At 45.5% G+C, this 20,564-nt stretch overlaps 1 protein-coding gene across 3 annotated transcripts in view; it reads right to left on the reverse strand.

The window, feature by feature from the left end:
• CC2D2A (coiled-coil and C2 domain containing 2A) overlaps window positions 1-20,564 on the reverse strand; it is a 114,351-nt gene that overhangs the window by 75,098 nt on the left and 18,689 nt on the right. For all 3 annotated transcript variants that reach the window (XM_031437119.2, XM_064487930.1, XM_064487934.1), the window contains 6 exons: window positions 12,936-13,024; window positions 12,508-12,609; window positions 9,357-9,458; window positions 8,439-8,615; window positions 5,098-5,260; window positions 890-1,026 (listed from right to left, as the gene is read on the reverse strand). In XM_031437119.2, coding sequence (XP_031292979.1) covers window positions 890-1,026; window positions 5,098-5,260; window positions 8,439-8,615; window positions 9,357-9,458; window positions 12,508-12,609; window positions 12,936-13,024 — 770 coding nt within the window. The remainder of the gene's footprint in view (window positions 1-889; window positions 1,027-5,097; window positions 5,261-8,438; window positions 8,616-9,356; window positions 9,459-12,507; window positions 12,610-12,935; window positions 13,025-20,564) is intronic.

Below are 20,564 nucleotides of genomic sequence, written 5' to 3' on the forward strand. Positions count from 1 at the left end.
ATGGACCTGGAGAACATCATTATAAGTGAAGTAAGCCAGAAAGAGAAAGAAAAATACCACATGAGATCATTCAAGTGTGGAATCTGAAAAAAGAGAAAACAGGCAGTATGAATTCAGCTACAAAATAGAAACAGACTTGCAGATGTCGTAAACAGTCATGGTTACTGGGGAAAGGGGGTGGGAAGAGGTAAGTTTGGGAGCTTGAGATTTACAAATATTAGCCACGATATATAAAAATAGATTTTAAAAAGTTTCTTTTGTATAACACGGGGAACAATGTTCAATACCTCATAATAACTTTTAATGGAAAAATATGAAAATGAATATATGTATGTATATGCACGACTGGGACATTGTGCGGCACACCAGAAACTGACACATTGTAACTGACTGAACTTCAGTAGAAAAAAAAAAAAGTTGAGTCTTCACTAATGCTTCTCACAATTAATTTAAGGTATAGTCTTCAACCCCCTCCCCACCAAAAGAAGTTTAAGAAAAAGCTTAAATGAGTGCTTAAGAAAAATGGATTATTTATTCATCAAAAATTTAAGAAAGAGAACCATGGAGAAAAACAATTGAGAACATTCCACCTTTGGACAATTAAGAATTTTCTGTGAGTTGGGAAAAGGCTGCCAATATCTGATTTAGCAGGAGGAGCCTGAATCTAGCTTCCAGAAGATGGGACTGGAGCAGTGGAGAGGGTTGTGTTGCTTGAGGATCACTAAACGTACTGAGGACCAAAAAAAAAAAAAAAAAAAAAAAAAAAATGGACCCACTCCGTAGACACCCTCAGGAGGAAAGGAGTACCAGGTTGCAGTGACGGTCCCTCAGGGAAAAGCCTCTGCGAGTCCCTCACGGGCTGCACTGGGAGCAGGGGCTGAGTGCTCACCGGCTCCTGAGTCAGCAGCCTGTTCTCCATGATGTTCTGGTTGGTTTGCGGCACCTCTGGCCTCGCCCCGATGTAAAGGCCCTCGTCTTCCAGGTATCTGGGCTGCACGTTCTCAGGAAGCTTTTTATACGTAGGCACTAGACAGTTCACCAATAAATGCGAGCCACGTTAGTGCCCACCTAAGCATTTCAGACCGCAATCTGGTGAATTAAAACCACACCTGCAGATTTTAGTTATGTGCTTGGAAGCTTCAAATGCTTCAAGCTGATTTCTAGAAGCAGAACCAAGGAAGAGATGCATGTGTTTACCCACAGAATCCTGTTGTAGGATCATGAAAGAACTTAACACCTAACCGACCCGTGGGGCTCATACACTGGGAGGAGGGGATTCTCAAATCGAAGGAGCGACTCTGCTCTTTAGTGGAATGCATTTGGACCAGGAGATGAGAAAAGGGTGATAATATCTATTTCACTGGGTTCTTGGGAGATTTAAACGAGGTAATGCATGACAAAGTGCTTTGTAAATTAAAAAGCTTTATGTGAGGCAATGTGACTGTGACCTCACATATTCCCTCACTCTTTGATTGGTTCATGGACAGATCTTTGCAGAGAGCCTCCCCGTGCCCGGCGCTTTGCGGACTCAGTGGGAGGACAGGCAGCAGCCGTAGGCGAAGGACTGGACAAAATGTCAGAGACAGAGAGCAATAGGTGAGGTGAAGAGAACACAGCGGTGAGAGTAACTCAGGGCGGGCGGGCGACAGACTGGAGCCACAACAGTGGAGAAAGGCCCTTACATTTGCAGACAGCTGAAGGTGGAGAGGGAAGGTGATGGGACAAGTGTGTGTGTCTGCCCAAGAGAAGAGCGTGCGCGACGGAGTGGGAAATGGAGAAACACGGGAGTGCAGTGGTGCGGCGGTGGGAGGCGGAGGCTGGCAGGTCTTGGAGGAGCTTGGGTTCTGGTCCAGAGGCTGGGATCACTGAAGGCCCTGCACTGGGAGTGATGGAGCAGATTCCCGATTCTAAAAGCACGTGTGGGCCGCTCTTTGGCACAGTGGGCTACGGGAGAGCCAGCAGATGCTGACCTGAGGGTCAGGCTGTCGTTTGGGAATTGACCATGACAGTTGAGAGACTTAATCCAGTTTTATAATGATCTCACTTGAAACCACACCAAACCCCGAATCTGCTCATTTTCCAGTGTGTGGCCGTTTGGGCACACTGCACCCCAGACCCATCTGCAAAACACAACTAATATTGTTCCCAGGATTCCTAGAAAAACCTATCTCTAGGTCCGCAGAAAATGAGGAGCAAACAATAGATTTACTCTTTTTTCTGTCCCCCACCCCTCTGTTCACATGTCTAGACACCACACCACCACTATCCCAGTGGTCTTCAGAACTTGTCGTCAAAACATTCCTGGGCACTCGGCCAGTAAATGCATGTACTACTGCACGTACAGAATTAAACCAGGAAAGGATGAGAGTGAAAATACACGTAAGTAGAAATCTTGATGTTTTCTTCCTGTGTGTCTGGAGTGAATTCACCTGCTCTGGTGACCATTCTCTAAGCAGTAACAAGAATAACAGCAATGGCACTAGAAGTTGTTATTATTATTATTATAGATGGAGTCTAACCTTTATTTTTTTAATTAAAAAAATTTTTTTTTACCATTTTGGTTTTTGTTTGTTTTTGGAGGGGGAGGTAATTAGGTTTATTTATTTAATGGAGGTACTGGGGCTTGAACCCAGGAACTCAGACATGCTTCAGCACGCACTCTACCACTGAGCTATGCTCTCCCCATCTAGAAGTTATTAGTTTTGATCCCCTGCTATGTGCTAGTCACAACATAGGCACTTCAGTCATGTTATCCCCTCAATGCTCAAAAAAAAAAAAAAAAAAAAAAAAAAGCCTTGAGTCATCTTACAGGACGGTTTCATCTCCCCCTGGCTTCAGGTGAGGCACCTGAGGATAGATGAACATGTTCAAGATCTGACCTCGTGAAGGAAGAGCTGGGTCTGTGTGCTTGGCCCCACGGCCGCCTCCTCACAGGGCCCTCCCTGTGGATCAGAGCAGGGTGGAGGCCGGATCTGCTCCGATTCCCGGCTCCGAGCAGGCGCAGTGCAACCAGGATCCCCTAAGCCTCTTCCACGGCCCTGCTGACTCCCAGCTTCTGGCCCTGTCTGAGCCAGCCCCTGGGGGCTAACCCCTGTCCCCGACCCGGGTAGGCTCCGGGAGGCCTAACAGCGAGTCCTCTGAGCAAATCCACAGGTGATGAAGCTCCCCCCTGGCCGGGGCAGCTGCAGTGCTTCTCCCCCGGGAAGCATCAGGACTCAGGTGCAGGCGGGTGGCCCCTGGGGCGGGCCGCCGGCATCACAAGCCTGCCTGCCTTGCTAGCCACGTGGTCTCGGGCCAGAGCTCTGACTTCTCTGCGCTTCTGCTCCTTCATCTGTGAAATGGGCCTGAAAAGATCACCTCCCCAGCCCTGGTCGGGCCACGTTAGTTGGCATCAAGCACCTAGAAAGGTGCCTGGTGGAGTGAGCGCACCGAACACGGTCACTGTTACTATTACTATCGTTATCATGAAAAGTTACAGCTGTCGCACACTTTGGCCAGCCGCCTGCTTTAGAAGAAACCTGGGATGGCCAACAAATTCCGATACTTTGAACACAGATGGTTCAAAATGACCCATCGAAACAAAACAATAGTCTACCCATAGCTCAGCCTTTAATTAGAACTTAGATAATTTATTGGAACTCAGAACATGACAAATGAAAAGAGAGCCAACCTCCAACTAAGGTAAGCACAGGCCCCCTTCCCAGCCTGAGGGGCTCTCCTGCAGGACTCGGGCTGCCCTGCCTTGTTGGGTGTGAAATATTGGAACTGGGGGATTCCTCAGGTACTCTCAGGAGGAAAGGCAATTCCAGGGGAAAAAGGAGCTAAGGGAGACTCAGGAGAGAGAGGAAGTAAGGAGAGGGGTAAGTGCGTGCTTAACATGCACGAGGTCCTGGGTTCAATCCCCAGTACCTCCATGAAGAAGAAGAAGGAGGAGGAGGAGAAGAAGGAGGAGGAGAAGAAGAAGGAGGAGAAGAAGGAGAAGAAGAAGCAAGGAGCTACACCTAGGAGCTAATCAAATGGTCCCGGCTCTGGTACCCTGGCCATGGCCCCATGGGGGAGGAGTCTTTGTCAACCTGCCTCCGGGCGCACAGCATCTCAAGCCCTGGGAGTCTCGGCATAGCATCAGGATGGGTGCTGGTGGCCAGGGAACCAAGCATGAGAGCAGACGGCTGGGACCCCCAACATCCCCATCTCTCTACCTTCACCTCTGGGACAGGAGAGGGACTAGAGATTAAATTAATCACCAAAGGCAACGATTTACTCCATCCTGCCTAGATAATGAAGCCTCCATAATAATCCTAACTGAAGGGGTTCAGAGAGCTTCCTGGCTGGTGAATGCGTGGATGTGCCGAGAGGGCTGTGTGCCTGGAGGGGGCATGGAAGCTCCACGTCCCTCCCACACACCTTGCCCAACGCCTCTCTTCCTCTGTATCCTCTATCATATTCTGTATTGTATAAAGAATAAACCAGTAACTATAACCAGTTTTATGTTCTGTTGTAGCAACTTATTGAACGTGAAGAGGAAGTCATGGGAACCCCTGATTTGTCGCAGAGTCAAACGGAAGTGTGAGAAACCTGGGGACACACACCCTGCGATGGGCACGTGAAGGAGGGGCAGTCTTGTGGGACTGAGCCCTTCCTCTGTGGGTTCTGTGCTAACCCCAGGTAGTGTCGGAACTGAATTGTAGTGCTGGTGCTGGAGAACTGGTCAGTGTAGGAAGGAACCCTCCCAACTGGTCACAGAAGTGGTCTAGAAGTGCCGAGTGTGACTAGAGGCTGAAACAGAGTCTTCCCTTTTCACGGCCCAAATCTGAGAGTCTCACATGCTCTCAGTGCCCAGAACTGGTCACGGATTTGGTGAAGGGGCTCCCACAGCATCCTGGCATTTCCTCTGCTCTCCCACCAACAAGTGTTGTTGAATGGATATTTTCTCACCTTCTGCATTTTTTTGTCTGAACATATTTCTTCCAGATTATTAAATCAGATTAGAAGTTGGGACTGGCTGTGGAAATCGGGCATCCTTGTACACCAGCCAGATTTCATTTGGAGGAAAATGAAGATGCCTGTGCTGAGCAGGAAGATAAAAAGAGCACGAACCTGTCAGCCTACTGGGTGTGAACAGGAGTTCTTTTTCCATCTGCAGCCGAACGTGGACACCTTCATAATCTGCTGGTCTGACTGCCACAAAATCTGCATCCGTGTGATCTAAGCCCAGCAGGAGATCCTCAGCATCCTTGCCTTCAAGGAGCTCCTCCTCACCCTGCATGACATCAACAACAAGAAACAATCAGGCAAAGATAATTAATTTACTTAGAAGAACAATCAAAGATACTAAATGCATCAGACGACATATCCTACAATAAAGCTACCTTTTCCTTTTACGTTTCTCCGAATGAAAGCATAAAACTGTATGGCCTTTCATATTTAATAAGCTTTATTTTTCCCTATTCTGCATATTTCAAGAATGTCAAAATCAGAATAGGCTGTGGTCAGAAGACATATGCTAAGCAAAGCGAGTGAAACCTCAAGGACTCTGCCTCCTATGAGGGTGCTGAGTCTTTGGCACTTAAAGAGCCTGGGTTCATAAGTTGTGTAGTTTTTTAACCTTCCCCCTGGCAGCGACCCCAGGGCAAATGCACCGAGTGCGGGGCCCACACACGCTGAGCAGACGCCTGGGCTTGAATCCTGGCTTCACCGCACGCTGCCTGGGCAACTGCAGGGAAACTAACCTGCCCTTCCGGTCCTTGTAAGACAGGGATATTAATAGAGCTTACCTCTTAGGGTTTTGTGAGAATGAAATTAAATGATGTATGTAAAAATTCCAAGCACAGGGCCTGACATCACATATGTCAGCTGAAGTATGTTCATTTAGTTTGAATATTTTCCGAACATTTTTTTTCCCTTTTCTTTCTCCTCCTCTCTCCTTTCCCTTCTTCCCTGTCTCCTCCTTTTCTTTCTCCTTCTTGTTCTTCTTTTAAAAATTTAAACTTGACATTATTTAGGATCACCACCTTGTAAGAGCCCGTGGAGACTGCCAGGGAGCTGAAGCCCACGGAGGTAGCCTCACTTCCCTCCTCCTAATATTTCCTCCCCAGATACGCAAAATGATCAGGGAGAGGTAAACCTACGTGGCGCCCACGCTCTCCGCCTAATCTGAAGACAGAGAATGCTGAAAATGTCAAAAACGTGAAAGGAGGAACACCGCCTCGTGTCAGTGTGTGATCCTTCTTGCTCGCCCTCCACCTCTGCCTTGCGGTGAGTGAAGACATAAAGCTGCAGAGAAGGCAGGAGAGGGAAGCTAGCGATGGGACCCGCAGGTGACCCAAACCCTCCACCAGGAAGACTAAATCCACTTTGAGCACGAAAAGACTACAAAAGCGTCTGGCAGACCAGAGCCCGGACTGCTGGCTACAGGGGAGCGGCTTCAAAGTAGGCATGACTTAAAAGGGCAGCTTTAGGAGCACGGAGCTTCCAGGGACACGTGGCTTTTGGAGAGAGGGGTCCTGATTTAAGAAACCCACAAACTTGCTGACAGTCCTGCCTCCTGAAAGTGGGACCTGACTCGCCTCCCTTTCCACATGGGCTGTGCGGACGTGCTTCTGTGAGTAACATATAAGTGCGGAGTGTAGTTTCTGACACTAGGTCATAAAAGGCACCCCGGCTCCCTCCTTGCTCCCTCTGGGATCGCTTGCTTTGGGGAAACCAGCTGTGATGTCATGAGGACACTTGGGGAGCTCGTCGGGGATGTCTGAGCTGAGGCCTCCGGCCACCAGCCAGCACTTGCTGGGCAGACGGATGACCTGCCTCGGACACAAAGCCCCCCGACTCAGTCAAGCCTTCAGATGCCTGCAGCCTGGGCCGCCTTGTCTGCCACCTCAGGGAGGTCCTGAGCCAGAACGAACCGAACATGGATTTGTAAAACAATCATTACAGAACACGCTCAAGTGTTGCCGAGTTTTCATAGGCCTGGGTGAGAAACTACCTTTCTGGGAGCCATTTTTCAAAGAAAGTGGTAAAAGGTAAGTCCAGAAATAGGTCAACTGTACAAATGCTGATGTGCTTCCATTACTGTTTTTTATTATGGTAAAATATAAGTAACGTAACATTGATCGTTTTAAGCATATGTAAGTGTACAGTTTGGTGGCGTTAAGTATATTTAGCCTGCCATACAGCCATCGTCACCATCCTTCTCCAGAACTTTCTCATTCTCCCCAGCTGAAACCCGCCCTTCCAGCCCCTGGCAACCGCCATTCTGCTGTCTTTCTCCATGAACTTGACAACTCTGGGTACCTCATGGAAGTGAGATCACACGGTATTTGTCCTCTTAGCTTATTTCACTAAGCACACCGTCTTCAAGGTTCATCTGTGTCCAGCGTATGTCAGAATGTCCTTGCTTCTTAATGCTGAATAATATTCTGCGGTATGTATAGACTACATTGTATGTAGCTATTCACCTGCTGGTGGGTAGGTAGATTGCTTCTGCTTTTGGCTATTGTCAATAATGCTTCTATCAACATGAGTGTACAAATATCTGTTTGAGTGGTTGCTTTCAAATTTTTGGGTATACACCGGAAGTGGGACTGCTAGATTGTGTGGTAGTTCTATGTTTGAATTTTATAGGATCCACTAGATTGCTTTTCATAGCAGCTGCATCACTTGGCATCACCAGTAGCAATGTACAAGGGTCCGGTTTCTCCACATCCTTGCCAACACTTGTCCGTCCTTCCTTCTTTCCCTCCTTCTTTGTGTCCTTCCTTCCTTCCTTCTTCCATCTACCTACCATCTATTTTATAATAGTCATTCTGCTTTGTGTAAAGCAGCACCTCACTGTGGCTTGGATTTGCATTTCCCTAATGATTAGTGATGCTAAGTCTCTTTTTATGTCCTTATTGGCCATTTTATATCTCCCTTGGAGAGATGGCTATTCAAGTCCTCTGCCCGTTTTTTAACGGTCTGTTTTCTTTTATCTCACACATGCCACCCACCATTAAGGAATGTGAGTTGTCGCGGGGGTGTGATACGGGGCGCAAAAAGATGCTCACCTGTAAGGTGGTGGGGAGAGAGAGAGCTAGGTTGCATTTGCCTCAGAGAGGCAAATATTTTGCATGTGAAATGAATACTAATCCTTGTGTGGAATCCAGCCAGAAAAATCTGCAAGCCACATTGTTCTGCTTTCATCTTTCCCACAAAGGAAAGATGGACGGATTTAATCAGGGCCCTCATTGCCCAAATTATGGGATGAAATCAGGGCTTCAGAAAGTCATGTGAACCTAGTAGTCCTACTGCTTTCAGCTAAGACATGGATGAACGGTTCTATGTGGTGGTGGTGAGTCTGTCCTCAGCCACTTTCTTCCTGGCTAGGATGTCATCACCACCATCACCACCACCACCACCATCATCTTCATCCCTGTCCTGGTTCCCACCAGAGAACTAAATACCGTTTTGTCTGCTCCTTCTTGCACAGGTGGCTCTTCTTCCTCCCCTTCCTTCTCCTCTTGGTTAGTTCCATCTCTATGTTTTGCTTTTGGTTTTTCCTCTGATTCCTCTGGTTCGGGATCAAAGTTGAAAGTGAAGAAGTCGTAGGCTTCCTTGGCAGAAGGGAAGCCAGGCGGAACCTGCCGAGAAGTATAGCAAGCAACAGAATTTCAATAATCTGGGCTGGGACAAGCTCCACGCGGCTCACTGACAGCTGGCTGGGTGCTAATGACGTCTGGGACACCCTAGGCTTCCTAAGCACATTACCTCGGTTGAAGGTAATCAACTTTAACAGGTGCAACAGGCCTCCTTTATTAAGTAGCTTTAATGAGTCACTTTTTTTTTTTATAAATCAGCAGTTATTTACATTCCAGCAAACATGTAACTATATTATTTACAGCAGTAAAAACTTTAAAAAAGATGATTAAAATGCCAAAAAGTGGATTCAATACTTTACAGAACAGCACAAGATACTTTTGTTTAATTATGAGCAACACGTTTAACATTTTTTAAAAAAAGACAATATTTTGGTTTGTTTTGATTCTTCTTGAGTTGGTAGCCCCTTTTCCCCATAATAAAAGCTGGTGCAACTGTACAGCTGAGCAAGGAGTCTTATCATAAACATTTCCTGCCCCTCCAGGCATCTCCCTTCCCCGAGTCAGGCAGTATTCTCATCTCTCCAGCTAGATTCCAGGATTTCAAAAGTGGGAATCACTTCTCATACTTTTTTCTTACATAGTCCATGGCAGTAGGGGTCAACTCATGGACATAGTCATCTCTCATTGGATAGTTTTGAAAACCACAAAGAAATCAACAAACTATTTGATGTAAAGTATGCATAATTTAAAACAAGCATAATTTAAAAAGACAGGATTTCTCACCGGGGGTTTAGACTTGATTTTTCGTGCCGAGTCATGGAACTTTACTCTTGAGTAAGCTCGGGAGTCTTCTTCTAGTTGAGTCCTTTGTACCTCTCTGCCTGTCTATGTAAGTGGAAAAAATGATAGATACACCATTTAAATCGAGAAACTAAGGATGTTCTAGAGCAAGCATTAACCCTCAAAAGGCTTATCTTCTGACCATTGATGCATCTCATGAAATGTACAAATTTCAAATATATTTGAAGGTTCAGGTTTGCTGAATATTTTCTTTCTCAGCTCTGTCTCTCTCAAGACTGGACAAATATAAAATTTCATCATCAAGAAACCCTAAAATGAAATGTCTTATTTCCTCCTACAGATCAATAGATTATCCAGTTCACAGAGGATCATTTCTAAATAGTTTCATATAAAAATAGATTAAAAATATAATAGATTTAAAAAGTTTCTTCTGTATGGCACAGGAAACTATGTTCAATATCTTGTAATAATCTTTAATGAAAAAGAATATTTGTATGTATGTGCATGACTAGGGACATCGTGCTGTACACCAGAGACTGACACATTGTAACTGACTGTACTTCCATTAAAAAAACAAAAACAAAAGGCAAACAGCCTGTGATGAGAAGCATCTATAATGTCCAATTGTAAATAAGTGCAGCACACACACTCCAGGGTGCAGGCCAGTCCTCCTCGGGCGCCTCTGGACCTGCTGTCCCCGTGGGGAGCTCAGCCTCCTGCTCACATGGGCTTGATGCTCTCGTTCTCATTCTGGGTGTCTCCTTTCTCCTGAGAGCCAGTCCACCAGGTGCTGCTACTGCTTTGTCCTCATCTCTCCTTCAAACCCACCCCTTCTAGTGGGGAGGGTATAGCTCCGTGGTAGAGTGTGTGCTTAGCATGCACGAGGTCCTGGGTTCAATCCCCAGTACTTCCAATTAAAAGAAAAAACTAACTAAATAAATAAACCTCATTACCCACCCCCTCCAGTAAAGGAAAACTTCATTCCTAATCCACTCCTTCTAGAACCAAGCCACTCCTCCTTTTTCAGCAAGTACAATCCAAATGCCGAGCCTTCCTTCTGGGCAAGTCTTAGCCGTCCCGGCCATATATGTAGATATTCACAGTAAGAAGGGACAAACTTATTCTACCTCTGATGGAAACCTTATTATTATAATCCACACCGAGACATTCCACAGCATGGAACACTTCTCATCACTAGGAATGAAACGTAGTGTACCTGCGCTGGGGATCTTCAGGTATTCTTCTCAAGTCCTACCTGTTTTTCAAGACCATGCAAAGCTATTTCCTTTCTCTTACATGTCCAAGGTCACGCTGCTAGCGAGTGAGCCTGCCAGCATTTAATGCTGGGCAGCTGCGGTCCAGCTCCCATGTTCTTCCTGTTCTCCACTCTTTGCTCCATGGGATATATATAAAAGGACCACTTTTTAGACGTCCCATCCGGGTCGAGGTATATACATGAAGAAGTATGCTTGTGAGTGCCATGTTCCTTTAGGGCCCTGAGATCGAGTCTAAAGACAAGGCAGCTGATGTTTGCCTCAAATGCACAGAATGACTCTTAGGGGCTACGGAATATAATGGACACGCAGGTCGAGGCCCCGCGCACAAGGAGAGACAAATGCCCTGAGAGCCAAGGGAGTATATTTTTCCTTCCAAAGCCTCCAGCTGGACTGGGGCTATCATATTCATGGCCCACGGACAATGAGAGCTACCGTGACTTTGTGAAATAACTACCCATCAGAAGGTACAGATGAGGCCAGGTGTGGGAGACCAGACCCTCCCAGCCCTCACGTAGCCCAGCTGACTAGGTGCCAGGACTCACACACCTACCAAAACAGCAGAGTGTCTGTGTCGAGCTGAGGGGACTTTAGGTAATTTTCCTTTATTTTCCAATATTTTAGAATCACGGTTCTGACAATCATGGCTCTAATGGAAGATAATAAACTGGAATTCAAGAAAAAGACATGTGCCCTCAGTAGAATGGGGTTGCGAACAGTCGTAAAGTCATTTCTGTGAACTGACTGGCTGTTCCTACTACCATGGGCCCCCACCCATGAGCACGGCTGCACTTTTCCTTACAATCACGCAACCTTTGGCTTGTTTGGGATGAATACAGGTAAAAATTTATGGCATCTCCTCATAGGAAAAGAAATGGCATCATCTAAGAAATTACTGGTTGTGCTCCAGAAATATCCCTAAAAGCCTGGGCTTCTTTGTCTCAGGGTGGAAAACAACCTGAACTGTCATCAACAACCATCAGCTGGACTAGACTTGCAAGCACCTCCCTGCGCCCTCCGCTCCTCCTGTTCCTTCTTCTGCCCTCTTACATGCTTGTCCTTCATCTGCATCCCTGATGTCTTTCTTTCTTTTACTGGCTTCCTCTCTGCCTCACGGGCCTTGATGGTCAGTTTTTTCCCAAGTGTAAGATTGTCTTCATTCATTCATTCTTGCCCTCGGGAAACAAAGGCACTCTCAGAACTTCAAAACTCTCACAGTAGAGCTGCCTCCTACATCTGCTTCTCCAGGCCTGGTTCCTTCCACTGTCTGCATCTCCAGGGGAGCACACATTGAGATGCCCCACCAGCCTCTCATGTTCAAACAAAAATCAGTCCAGTAGATTCAATATTGCATCCTATATTGTCAACAGCTTTCCAGGGCATGCAGAAAACCATCGGAGCCCCTCAGTGTAACCCTCAAGGCCCCCGCCATCCGATTCTACTCTAATCTCTTTCTCTGTTTCCCAGCAAGATCCATGGATCCAGCAACGCCGGCCCATGAGACAGACTGGGGTTGGGATGGAGCTGAGATCAAATCGTGACTCCTCTACACACGTGCTCTGTGACCTGGGGATGGCTTTGCAGCCCCTCTAAACCTCAGTTTTCTCATTTGTCAAATGTGAAAGAAAACTATTAGTACCCACCTCATAGGAGTGTTGGGATAAAGATGTGATAACATGGGGAAGAGACTTGGCAAAATGCCTGGCACTGAGTAATACGCTATAGATAGGAGCTGTTGTAATTCTCAGTAAGAATTCAACGCCTCCTCTCTGCATAGCTCTGTTCAAGAACTTCTGCTGGAAAATTTCTATTCTGCTTCACTGTCTTTGGTCATAAAGTAGGGATGGCCCACTTCTTACCTCCACGCCGAACTCAGTCTCCACTTGATGCTCACTGGGACTTCGTGAGCACCTGGGCCGAGGGGTGGGGATTTCCTGCAGCAATGCACTTTCTGCTTTGGACTGAAGAATCAAACAGAAAATTACTGCTATAAGTTGTCAGGAGTGCTATGAAGACCTCGGTCACAATCTTGGGAGAAAATAATCAGTAAAAAAATACACATCATATTTCTTTACGAGATAAGAGCAATAGCTTAGAAAAAGGACGTTAAATTCTTTTTAAGCATCATTGTCATCTGTGTCACTGTTAAATACTGCATTAACATTTAAAATGTGAAAAACAAATTTAGCTGTATTCAGATTCATGCAGTTTTGAGCAAACAAAACAAGCTCAACCAGAAAGGATGCGCTGCAATCACTGAACAAAATATTCCTGTGGTTTCTCTCACCCTTGCAGCTTGTAATTTCTCCCTCATGCGTTCTCTCATGGAAAATTCTGCAAAGCCTGTTCTGGAAGCTGAGGGAATTGGAGGTAAGCCTAAAAAATACAAGAATATTACTTAAACAGAACATTCCCCCCCCCCAAAGGAAACAGTAGATTAAAAAATAGCAAAAGAATGTAACTTTGCTTTGCAAATTTAGAACTTCATATAAGCCATCATGAGATAATGCTGACAACCGTCCATCTGATGTAAGACGTACATGTCTTGGCTTCTTTTAAGTCCGACAGTGAAAATGCTGGTCCTATCAGGACTGTCACATCGACTTAACTAAGAATAAAACAAATGACACCCGACTAGTCCAGGCACAGACACGCTTAGCGATTCAATTACCACTGGGAAGAGGCTCGCAAATTTGATGATCTGAGAAACAGGCTCGTCGGATGAATGGATGGCTATTGATTTTGGGGCTCAACTTTCAACAGCGCTCACAACTTCAATCAGAGAAACCTTTCCTGCAAGCCCAGGCCGTCGCCCTGGGCTACATCTTAGAGGCAGCATGTATTTTGTCCATATTATTAAAACTATACATAAATATCATGGAATGTCGTTCAGCTGTTGTGCGCCGGGCTTTGTGACACATGTGTGGAATGCATTTTCTCATCAGTCTCACGCCAGCCCAGCTAGGAGGACACAGGTATTACTATCACCCGGGGTCTTGAAGATGGAGACTCTGAGGTCCTCCGTGATCAGCGACCGGCATGATGACCGCAGAGCTAGGAGCTGGGGTGCTTGGAATTTGGTCCCAGTCCCAGTGTTCCCAAACACGCTACATCATGATGAAAAAGGTGGAACCAAAGCAAAGTGTTTGGGGAAAAAAAAAAGTGTTACCATGCCTGGAGCAGGAGGGCTCTACTGGGACAAAGTAGAAGATGAAATTGCAGAAAGGGTTTGAGGTCAAGTTATGGGGAGCCACTGACGTCAGTCTGGAATATATTCTCCATGCAGGGGGGACGTCTCGAAGGATGTGGAGAGAAGAAGAGGTGAATGTTGGCAGCTGCACCTGGGGGTGCAGGTACAGGGCAGTTGGGACGCAGGCACCAGGGACCCCAGCTGGGATGCCCTGGTGAGATGATAAGAGGAGAGAGTCAGTGGGAGCCACGGCGAAGAGGCCACAAAGACAGTCTGATCGTTCCCTGAGAGGTGGGGCACTAGTTCTCATGGCAGCAGCATCTCCTGGGCGCTTGGTGGATGTGCCAGTTCTCGGCCCTGCCCCAGACCCCCTGAATCCGAATCTGGAGGTGGAGCTTCCGTCTAAGTGATTTAAAGACACACTTAAGTTGGAGGACCCCTGGTTTCGAGAAAGAGAAGGCGAAGGTGTCTGAGGTCTTGACTGAGGCGAGTAGTGGCTTGGCGCTCCTGAGGGAGAAAGAGAAAAGAGGAAAGAAGCCAAGACGGGGAGGCACTGGAGTGACTTAGTCTGGAGGTGGGGTGAGTCTGGGGAGCTGGGAGGACACGGGAATGTGTGCTGGTCCCGCACACCGAGCGGTGGGAAGGGGTCCAGGCCCGGAGAGAAAGACTCAGGAAGCACTTCTACCATGGTGATGCTGACGTGCTGAGAGAGCCGTACCCGAGGGAGGGAGGGCAGGGAGAGGAGGCTTCTGACACTAGCCATCGGCACTGTTAAGGGAGAAAGGCTGAAAAATGAAAAAAGAGAAGACAAGGTGTGTTATTAGCGGTAGAGGGACAAGCGGCCGAGAGGAGGAAGTGAAGAGGTGACAGGCAGAGGCCGCCGTTAGTCACCGTCACGTCTTCTTATGCAAAAGAAGATGGTGGTCACAGTCGGTCGGGGGACCTGTCTCTGCAGCCTGGCCGCTCGGGGCCTGGGCTGCGCTTTCCTCCTTTCATGTGACACAGAGATGTAAAATGCTCCTTGATCGGGCGCCAACCGTACCACGTCGTCAGTGCCTGTGCGAAGGCACGGAGTGATCACAGTGACGACTGCAGTCCTGCATGTGTGGGCTGAGGTCCGAGTTCTGTAGGAGACTCTCCATCAGCTCCGTGAAGTGGCCTTTGACATCCCTTTTTCAACTCGTTAAAGAAAATTCAAGTCATTATTTTCCATTTCATAGACCACGTGTGCACGCATGGTGGATCACAGCCCCACGTCAGAGGCCCGAGACTTGTCCTGTCGCATTTTGAATTTACATATTTGTGTGGTTATTCGACTAATACCTGTTTCCTCCCCCAGGTTCCATGGTCCCCCGCCCCGCAGGGCAGGCACAGGTGACACTGAAAGTGTGTGGCCCACCTGGGCGAAGAAAGAAGGGCTTCCAGCCTAGGCCCCTGGGGCTTTCCCCTCTTGTTCTCTGGGTGACCATCCTCCGTGCTTCTGCCCCTAAAGAGAAGCCTTTTTAAGTTAACACGCAATGTCTCTGAACATGAAAAGAACAACTTGTTAATTTACTCCTCTTTCTTTTTTTTTTTTTTGAAGAGATCTAATTTTTTAAGTTGACTTAAAATAGCTACTACCTACATGGAGTTCACTAGAATAATTTTATAAATTATTGTTTAGAAGAGAGGCAAGATATTTTATATAAACACCTTCTTTTCTGAATAAACAAACTGAAGTGGCTTCAGTAGTATTAGCTGTAAAGGCCTCGAAAATTTTTGAAATGATAAAAAGTAGTTCTGCCTGATTTTTTCAAAACCCTCTGTTAGTGGAAGGCATGGGGGGGATACAAAGATTTCCAGATCCGATCGTACCACTAGGTGGTGACACGTTATCTTCTCAGCTAGAATGGGGCCAGCTTGAGGGCAAGGACACCGTTGGTGACTTTTGTATCTGGTGCCTTGTGGCACTAAATGAGTGAAGGAAAACACATGAAGGAACCATGAGGGTGGGAGGGATATTATACTTAAAGAGGAATTTCAAATAAAGTAAACATAATCCTCATTTGGGTGAAATCTGATGATGACAACTATTTTTTTATGGTAATATTACTAACTTGATATCCATGGAAAACCAAATATACTAATTCACTCCCTCTGATGTAATAACTGATAGGGACTTCTCATTTTTATGTTGGTAGACTGTGGCCAAAAGAGTTTCTTCAAACAGCTAGAAATACTAAGCCATCCCTCATAAGGCATTTTTTTCTCCTTACTGTCAGTTTCTCCGCTACATTACTAATCAGCTTTGTGGTCCCAAACTGTCTCTATTTTTCCTGTCCTAGGGATAAGAAGTGATTTGCCAAACTTGAAAGAGGGCGTGATTTCACATTTACTAAAGAAGCTCTGTGACACAGCTGAGAAAACCTGGCACGAATAAAGTTTCTGCCACTTGCAATGCAAAGAATGCAATGAAAATAACTTTTTAAATTATTAAAGATTTGATCCGAGGGCATGCAAGAACTTATGGATAAAGAGAGAATTTTAAGACATGCCATTACAAATATGTACCTAATGTCCGTTAGTATGAAATATGGATTTCCTTGGCAAAGTGATGCTTTTCCGTCAGAGGCAGCAGGGACATGCTCACAGGTTCTCAGTGAACCCATGAATCCCAAAGCCTCATCAGCCACATGTTTGCAAGTGGCTTCCAGATCTTGCCCGTGCTGCCTCCCATACGTGCTTGAGTCCATTTCTCTCTCCTTACAGACTAAATAAAACAGCGGACATGTTCCATTTTTCTTTAAACCACTTCTATGATACCTGACCCCTCAGAACACACAACCACCTTCTAATAAAAAAGGTCTTGCATTTTGAAATAATCTTCCGATCTTCTCGTCCACCGTCCCTGAGTCGATGTGACATGTTGTCTATGGAGACGTGGGTTTCTAAGGTCTTTACTGCACCATCTGGATGTGCTCCTCTCTTCTCTGTACTTTTGCAGAAATTCCCACATTTCTTGATAGGCCATTGTTCTGTGAATCACACTGTCCAGACCAGAGCTCTTTGTATACTTTGGGGGATACAAGGACTTTCCAAGGACTTGCTGTAAAATTAGAAGTGCAGTATGGTTGGCCCTCATGCCAGGAGTTCTGTATCTGAAGATTCTGCCAACCACAGATAGAAAATATTCTGAAAAAATTCCAGAAAGTTCCACAAAGCAAGACCGAAATTTGCTGTAAACCAGCAATTATTATTTATGCAGCACTAACGTTGTATTAGGTATTATAAGCAAGCAAGAGATGATTTAAAGTATACAGGGTGTATACAGGGTATATGCGGAACAGGGAGCCACGAGGGGTAGGAGATGGAATATTAAGATATCAGGTCATAGAGATAAGGGGGAGACACACTGCGTAGGTCATTCTACAGAATTTGGCTTTAACTCTGAGTCAACTGAGAGTCCTCAGAGGATGTGAACAGAGGAGTCACGTGACTACTTTTCCAAGACCACGCTGGGTGCTGGGGCGAGCAGGAGGGTGAGACTAGAAGCAGGGGCATCAGATAAGAGGCTATTGCAACACTTTATTTTATTACAACACTTCTGGTGAGAGTTGAACATGGTTTGGGTCAGGATGGTAGCAATGGGGATGCTGAGAAATGGTCATGTTTTAGATCTGAAAGTACAGCAAACAGGACTCATGGACAGATTGGGCGTGGGCAAGTAGAAGGACATGAGTTATGGTGACTAGAAGTTTTTGACCCAAGCAATAGGAAAAAGTGAAATGTCTCTTTAGTGAGATGGGGAAGAGCAGGACTTCCCCACCCTCATGACGTTGTTTAACAAGCTTCACGAACTTCCCAGAGGGGAAGCCATATGTAAAGCTTCTGAAATTGGAATGTTTTTGTAGGAGAAACAGGCTGGGGTTGGAAAAAGGTGATCAGAAGCTCAGTTTCAGTTGAGTAAAATTTGAATGGTCTCCAAGTAGACCATGGACCTAACCAAATGTAAGAACTAAAAACACAAAACTTCCAGACAATATAGAAGAAAATTTTCACGACTTTGGGTGGGACAAAAAAATTTTAGATACAATCCCCACAGTACAATCCATAATAGAAGAAAAGTGATAAATTTGACTTCATCAAAATTAAAAACGTCTGTACTTCAAAAGATATCATTAAGAAAATGAAGATTAGACATGTACTTGGAAAAAATATTTGCAAGTTATATATCTGATAAAGTACTTGTATCCAGAATATGTACAGAACTATTACAACTCCACAGCAAGACGAAGAATCCAATTAATAATGTGTAAAATCTTAAATAGACTTACTAAGAAGATGTATCAGTTACTAATAAGCATGTGATAAATACTCTGTGTCATTAATCGTTAGGGAAATACAAGTTAAAGGCACAATGAAATACCACCATACACACACTATTAAGACTAAAATTAAAGACAGATTATATACATTGTCGGGCAGGAAGTGGAGAAACTGAACCTCTCACAAACTGTCGGTGGGAAAGTAAAGTGATACAGCCACTTTGGAAAATAGATCAGCGGCTCCTTATAGCGTTAAATATAAATTTATCATATGACCCAGTTCATAGTAGCATTATTTATAACAGCTTCAACCTGGAAAGAATCCAAATATCCATCAACAGATGAATGAATAAATAAAATGTGGTATATCCAGGTGATGAAATGCAATTCAGCAATAAAAAGGAACAAAATGTGGATATACACTACAACATGTATGAATCTCAAAAAACATTATGCTAAGATGTCAGATGCAAAACACTACATATTGTATATTCTATTTACATGAAATGTCTAGAAAAGGCACATTTTTAGGAAAATAAATCAGTGTTTGTCCAGGGCTGGGGGTGAAAGGGGGAATTATCTGCAAATAGGCATAAAGGGACTTTCTGGGGTAATGAAAACACTCTAAAGCTGGATTGTGGTGATGTTTGCACAAGTCTACAAATGTACTAAAAATCGTTGAATTGTATCCTCACGTGGGTGAATTTTCTGATATGCAGATTATACTTCAGTAAGTCTATTAAATGTGTGAGTCATCCTATTAAACATGTAAAAGTGGGTGTTGAGTAGGCAGGTGCACAGTTAGTCTGAAAGAGGCCCAGGCTGGAGATAAAAATTTGGGACTGGTCAGTTATACATACAATACCTATAAGATAGAATTTAAAGTCCTGAGGTGACCAAAAGAATGGATGGTGATAAAGAAAAGAGGGCCACGCCCTGAGCTCAGGGCACTCCAACATTTAGAGGTTGGGGGTGTAGAAACCAGCAAGGAGACTGAGAGGTCCAGCCAGCAAGGCAGAAGGAGCCGGGGGAGTGGTGTCCGGGGAGCGCAGTGCAGAGGAGGAGGGAGGGTGAGCTCCTGGGGATGCTGCTGACCGTCAAGCAGGGCAGATGAATAACTGACCGCTGAACTTAGCATGCGGACCTCAACGAGGACACTTTTGAGAGGGAGTGGGAGCAGTTTCCAGCCTGGAGACAGAATGGGGACAGATGACTCTGGAGGAGTTTTGCTATAAAGGAGTGTTTTGGAAAATGTCTTTCTTTATAACTAATAATAATAATGGATCTGTTTTGTATTCTTTTTATTCTCTTATGAGATGGGCAGTCAGTTGGGCCATAAGAGGAAACAGAGGACAGGCTCAGGAAACAAAGTTCATGGTAAACTCCCAGGTCCTAGAGCCAGGAGGTGGGGCATGCCAGGGTAAGATGCAGAGGTGGTCTGGAGGCCGAAGACAGGAGGGGGTGAGAGCTTAGAGCCTAGGTCACAGCCTTTCTTGGGATTATTGAGGGAAAGACAAGACAGAGCAGGGTAAGCAGTGTAGGACTGGCCGATTCGAGTAGTTCTGGGGGGTTCTGAGCTGTAAGGATGGTCTCCAGTTGCCTGGTACCCCGCCCTGGGATGGTTCAGGCAGAGGAATACTGCTTCCTGGGTTGTACTGGCCAGAGCAAGGAGACAGGGCTCTGGGCTGGTTAGTTTTCATATCATGGTCGTGCTCCAGGCTGAGTCCTTTGCTATCTCTAACAATTGCCTAGTGTTTCTCCAACCAGACAGGTTTTTTTTATTTGCTTTTTTTCCCCCTCAAGATGTCAAATATCATATCTAAAACAAACAAACAACAAAAAAAACAAACAAAACCAAAACTTGATCAAATACAACATATGATTCATTTCTACTTAAATATTTAACTCAGCACTGTAAATTAGTGCCCCCAGTACTACGTGAGCGGGTAGACTCCTGCACTGGCCAACTTTGGACATTTCCTACATTCCCAGGTGCCTCCTCTGACTAGAATGTTTTTTCTTCTCCAGCTGCTGAGCTCCAAAGTAACTCCCAAGACCAGCTCCCTTAGGAAGTTCTCCTCTTTGTCCCGTATTGATCTTTATAACATTTGTTTCCTGGGTCAGGCTTTCCAGGTCTTGGTGACTTTTAAAAAGTAAGCCTGAAATAAATACTCTATTTCCTTTCATTTGCACCAAATTTCACTGGGTTCTGAACTTTATGGTCAACCAATACTGAGCAATTGGCTCTGAAATGATGCTTTAATCAGAGACACTAACACGAATGAATGGAAAACAGATGTCAGTAATGAAGAAATTTATGTTCCTAAGAAATGACTTAATGTTCGATAGTCACTCCCTTAAGAGATGGAGTGAGCTGGAATCACAGGGGACGTGTGTGTGTGCTTTTTCTGGATGTTTATTT

This window comes from Camelus dromedarius, chromosome 1 (genome assembly GCF_036321535.1).
Source record: "Camelus dromedarius isolate mCamDro1 chromosome 1, mCamDro1.pat, whole genome shotgun sequence".
Lineage (NCBI taxonomy): Eukaryota > Metazoa > Chordata > Mammalia > Artiodactyla > Camelidae > Camelus > Camelus dromedarius.